Source organism: Aulostomus chinensis, chromosome 8 (assembly GCF_037954235.1).
Source record: "Aulostomus chinensis isolate RoL2024-O1b breed Wild chromosome 8, RoL_Achi_v1.0, whole genome shotgun sequence".
NCBI lineage: Eukaryota > Metazoa > Chordata > Actinopteri > Syngnathiformes > Aulostomidae > Aulostomus > Aulostomus chinensis.
Genome location: NC_141327.1, coordinates 5,082,788 through 5,088,468, shown reverse-complemented (window position 1 = coordinate 5,088,468; position 5,681 = coordinate 5,082,788). Strand labels below are relative to the sequence as shown.

The following is a 5,681-nucleotide window of genomic DNA, read 5'->3' as shown; positions in this document are numbered from 1 at the left end:
TGCTTTTTAACTTGGGGCATTTTCATAATGGGTGGGTGTGACACTTCTGTTCACTCTGAAGCAATTTTTTTTTTTAATTCCTTCACACTTCCTCTTTTATTTGTTCATTCCAAAATCTCATAATTAGCACTTTCACAAATTGCAGTTTTTAATTCAGCTGTTCTCAGTGTTGCGGTTACCCAGTCAAGAATGTAGATTATTCTAACAGGGAAGCTTAAAAATATGAAAGTGTTCCACAATCACTCTGGTAGACCCCCGCAACACATAGAAGGACACAATGATCTGTGCAGCAGCTCTTCCTATTTTCATCATAAATTCCCCTTTTTGTGTAGTTATTGTCATGATCTTGATTTTTGTAATCCTCACAGTTTTGAGGGGAGCAAGTGAGTTGCGCAGAGATTGGATAGGATGAGGATGGGTAAAAGTCTGAGACAAGACGAGCTGATCCGGGGTGCATGGGTAACTGATGATGGGGAAACTGTCAATGCCTGTTGTGAAGTCTGTTTTGTTGGGTTTTTTGTTGTTTATGTTGAGTCACCAGAGGAGGGAGTGTGAGGAATAGTTTTAGTACAGAGGTTGACTAAGCAGATCCACCAGGTCAAGGAGCGCAACTATTGTGTTGGAAGGGTGCATTATTAGAACCCTAATTCTATCAATCCAGGCAAAGGAGAAAAAAAGAGAGGAAAGAGGGGCATCTTTCTGTGAGGATTGGTTTTAAAAAAATAATGTTGCCTTCTTTTAAGGTCTGGGTGGGCCACGTACATTTTCAAAATGATCCAAAATGTTTTAAGTTGGACAAAATCATTGTTACAAGCTGCATGTGGGACATTCTGAATTTCCTAACATGCGGTTGAACTTGTGTTCACTTGATTCTGTAAGATCTGTGTGATGTTGATTGATTGTGACATCCTGTTCCTTTTTTTTGTAATGAGCATTTAAAGAACTAGAGAAACTTATCCCATGCATGGGAGTCTGGCGAAAATCAAGGTCAATTTCTATTCTCCTTTGATCCATATGACTGATGACTAAACATTGAACACACAAAATGTGAGTTATTATTCCATAGACTATGTAACAGCTGCTAGAGGGTCTAAATGAAAAGGCCTCTTCAACTCAGTACTCAGAAATGTTTGTTCATCCCATTTGAAGTTTTCATCCGAACTAAAAAGCAGGCTTTTGAACCTTCAGAGAGAAGTCCACAACTGGGCAGCCCTGTGTGATGCAGCCCAAAGAAATGATGTCCACATGTGGGGAGAAATACATGGTGAAATTGTCTGGAGTTACTCCTCCACTGGCTTCTATCAGCAGAGCTGGAAACATCTGCTTCAGAGTGCAGGCTGCAACATGGAGCTCCTGATGGAGAGAGACAGTGTGGAAAGCTGTCAGTCACAGAGAGCTGGAGTCAGAAATGACCTGGAGTCGGTGGTTTTACTGTGCTCCCTACCTGAGGTTGAAGGTTGTCCAGCATGACTATGTCTGCTCCAGCACTGGCCGCCTCTATTCCTTCGTCTACGAAGCGGCACTCCACCTCAATCTTACTGCTGAAGCTGCACACTGACCGGGCAGCTTTCACAGCCTGGACACCAAAAAGGACAAAGATGAAATGGAAAATCAACTGGACACAATTTACTTGGAAAAACTTGAGGTCAAATGTTCCCGATTGCAGTCAATGATTTTCAAGTGAGTCATGAGTTCATCATTTTTTTCTTTTCCTGCTAGAGAACTGCACATATAAAATGAGTTTGTTGTGCGGTTTCATATTTGTTTCGACATTAGATACCAAAAATGGTATTTGAATTCTATAACCTTGCAAACATATTTCACTGCACACATTCAGTGGTATTTATTCTAACCCATCCCCTCTCGAAGAGCTTTACAAATCCAAAGTTCATAAACTTTAGATCCACATTTAATCACTGAATTTGAGCAACTTGAAAACTGCTTTGAAAGAAAGCTTTCTGTCAGTCTGAGCTGCAATGTCTCTTGTTAAACTGTGACAGTACAGAGTTTGAGCAACTCAGTTGGTTCAGTGAGGTTGGTTCCTACCTCTGTGATACTTCCTGATGCCCAAACGTGGTTGTCCTTCAGCATCACCATTCCACTCAGATCCTGTCTGTGCATGGACACAGCACCGACCAACATGGCGTACTTCTCCACCAGACGGAATCCTGGGGTGGTTTTGCGTGTGCCTGCCACCTCTCCATGCCAGCCTCCTGCCACCGCCATCGCTCGGAGCTGAAAGCAGCGGGTGGCGATCCCTGAGGCCCGGGCCAAGCAGTTTAGAGCCGGCCTCTCACCTAGCAGCAGGCATCTTGCTGGGCCTCGTACCACAGCTGTCAGTGTGACAGCATCTGGACCTGGTAGAGGTGAGATGAGCTCATTTTGCCAGTTATATAGGTCACAAACACTGTTTGTGTGTGCGTGTGTGTGTGTGTGTGTGAGTGTGTGTGTGTGTGTTCATGCAACGAACTAGTAAAATGGAACCACTTGCCCCATTTCATAACCCCACTGTTTAGAAATGTGTTAGTTGAGGGAAAGTGAGAAGTCTAGCACTGAGACCGGGTTTCACACAATATTCTAACAGCTGACAAAATGCTTAAATTTACAGTTATATTTTTAAGAATACTCTTGAGTTTGACTGCACCCGAAAAAAGCTATATTTTCCAATATATTTGTAACAATTCACCTGGACATTCACTGAAACCAAATAATCTTTGTTAATATTTGTATTGGAAGAATCAAACAGTCATATTTGTTGCGTCCTTGTATAAGATTTGTGAGTATTAACTAATCTGGATTATAACACTCAAAGTTAGTATGGACAGCTGATGCAATGGCAACAATACACCTACCATGCATTGTAAATTAAATGGTTATGATTAAGGCTTTGAGATGAATTTTTGCTCCAGGTACCTTGAAAGTGCTTGAATTTTGTTCTTACATATCCTGTATGTAATCCTGTAGAACCCATAGAAGGAGCAGAGTCCTGCAGCTGCCTGTTTGATTCAATGTATGGGCTCTTTTTAAATATGCTTATGAGTATGATGTTTTTTCCTCACATGGCTGAAGGAACCAAAAAAATACTGGTATTTTACATTTCTACAAATCGCAGTCTCAAAGTTTTGACAGCTTGTTTCTTTACCAGCAATGAAGCTCACCAAAAACTTGCTTTGTTGGAACAGAATTCGCATACGACACAAAAATCACTGAAAAGACAATTCAATTTTGAAAAATTAACAATGTTTTATGATTCGTTCATGTTTTGGATGAGGCCCGGCAAGGTTTTATGCAGAAAAAAACGGACCCTAAAATCTTAAATTGGACTGAAACAGTCGTCTCCTATACTGCAAAGTCTCGACCCTTACAGAACACTGGAGATGTTCATGAAACCATCATCAATGGTTATGAAGTTCCAGCAGTTCCTTGTCTAACTTTGGTGGATGCATCAAAGTAGATTACATTTTAACATTCCATTAAGGACTTCTGGAGTGTTAAAAAAAAAATTGTCATTGGTCTTCCATCAGAATGTCCATATGACCTGACTTGCCTGTTGTACCACCCCACACCACAGGTGGGCATATAACCGCAAATGTGAAGGGTTACTCACCTGTTGTTAGGAAAAAGAAGAGAGCTTGCCTATGGGAGCTTGTCAACAACACAATAATTGAAAGACGTGACACTGCATCCAAGAGGTGGCGTCATTTTCCACGCCAGATTACTGCAGGGTCTGAAGATGTTTTTAACCCCAAACCCCTAAATAGGTCTCTACACTGCTGTGTTGTGAGTGTTTGCCAAACCTATACTGACGTAACTTTCAGGACAGAATCAACCAGTAATATTCTTTTTGGGTCCTACTGAGGTCCTTGCATCCCCTTCCTAGAATCTTTACACAAGTTAACATAACATTGTTGGAACTTTTTACATGTAACCTGGTGGGAACGTCCCACAGATAATTATGGGACATTCCCAGTACATCCAACATGCCCCTTAAAACTCAAGTAAATAACATTCCCTCAGCGTTTTTAATGAAGTTCACATCATGAAAGTCTAGGAAGGTTCAATGAAATTAGTCCAGTTTAGACATTCTCAGAACAACTTCGGAAAGTCAAATGTCTAGCTGGGTAACATTTTTGATTGAAAATCTGTGTGTCCATGGTTTTGAGATGTTTGATTCTATTGTCATATTGATTTTTGTCCCGTCTGAACCGACTCATTCTGGGTCCATTATTATAGATTTGTTACCTGCATGTCAAACATTAATGCAATGTACTGTCACTGTAAGATGCTTTGGATCTACCAATCTCTGCTCCGTCTTGGTGAACCCAGTCCACGGTGCAGCCCATCTCAGCGAACACTGCTGTGAAGAAGGGACTCCCTGCCAGGATGCTGTGTGGCGTTTTACACAGCAGCCTTGCTTCAACTTCCTGTGAGCCCACACATACCCCTGCTGGATCAAAGTTTGGTGTGTCCTCTGCCAACCACTCCTGTACCAATCGAGTTAGTGTGTGAGGTGGGATTGAGTGTGCGGCTGCATGTTTGGACGAAGACATTCTGCAATCAGACATTAAAGGGAAGAGAGGACGTTTTATGTTTCCAAAAGATGTAGAAGCTCAGTCAAGACAAAGACGACGTATTTGATGATAATTATGCGTTGTTTCTGGACTTCACAAAGACACCGGATGCTGTTCTGAATACTAATTTTCTATGAATTTTGTAATATGTTGCTGTTTCCTAGCTATTTATTTACTTTTTTTAATCACTATTTCCGTTTTTACCTGAACAAAACTCAAATAAGACCACTGTGTATTTCATATAAGTCACTGTCTCATGAGCTGCCAAGAACGAAAGAATACTGCAGGGAAAACGTTTGGCTGTTGGCCATCCTGCAAGTTAGCGGCATCATGAGTTGCCTCAACCAAAAGCCCTTAGGATTTTTGCATTGGATTTTGGATTATTACAAAAAATAAACCCTGTTGAACAAATGTTCATGAAAGTTACACAGTTTATACCAATAGATAATCTTCAAAAACCAACACCACTGTTATGATTTTTTTCACCATAAATACTATGGACAGAAATACAAAAGCTAATGCTGAGCTGGTAACAAATTACAATTTCAGCATCACCAAAACTGACTTTGTGCTTCTTGTGCACACACATCCCAGTAACCTCTCCTCTTGTTCAGTGTCTTTTTGGCAACTGCCAAATTTAAAAACTTGAAAGCTTTAAAAATAACAGGTGTAAGATTTACTAATATGTATTTCACGCTGCAGAACTAAACAGAAAATGTCTTAAAGTAGTGTAACCACAGACTTTATTTCTGACATTTAACCAAAAACCCACTGACTTTGAGATGAGAGAAGCAGACATTCAAAATGCTAACTTATTTTAGGACTCTCTCCTGCACTGCTCTATTGCACCTTCAACATCAGCTCTCGGTTTTAAGGCGCTGGTTACTGTAATAATAATTATAAATACCAAAGAGAGTTTTACTTACTTCCACCAAAGCTCTGTTACTTCTTCTGGTCACTGACTCAGTCCCTTACAGAGTGCTGAGCATACAAATACGGGGTAAAATGTGGCATGGAATTTGACCCTAGTTGCCTGTCGGAATGTTTATGAACAAGTGATTTTTTTGACCTAAGCTGGTTAACAGGCCACAATGAATAGCTGAAGAATAA

General features: G+C 40.6%; 1 protein-coding gene across 1 annotated transcript; it reads right to left on the bottom strand.

The window, feature by feature from the left end:
- Nucleotides 1-996: 996 nt before the first annotated feature.
- LOC147256882 (nicotinate-nucleotide pyrophosphorylase [carboxylating]-like) lies at nucleotides 997-4,550 on the bottom strand. Its single transcript, XM_086210536.1, has 4 exons — nucleotides 4,298-4,550; nucleotides 2,047-2,357; nucleotides 1,445-1,576; nucleotides 997-1,353 (listed from the first exon to the last, which is right to left on the bottom strand). The coding sequence occupies exons 1-4, from the start codon at nucleotides 4,548-4,550 to the stop codon at nucleotides 1,162-1,164; spliced, it is 888 nt and encodes a 295-aa protein (XP_086066662.1). The 3' UTR covers nucleotides 997-1,161.
- Nucleotides 4,551-5,681: the final 1,131 nt, after the last annotated feature.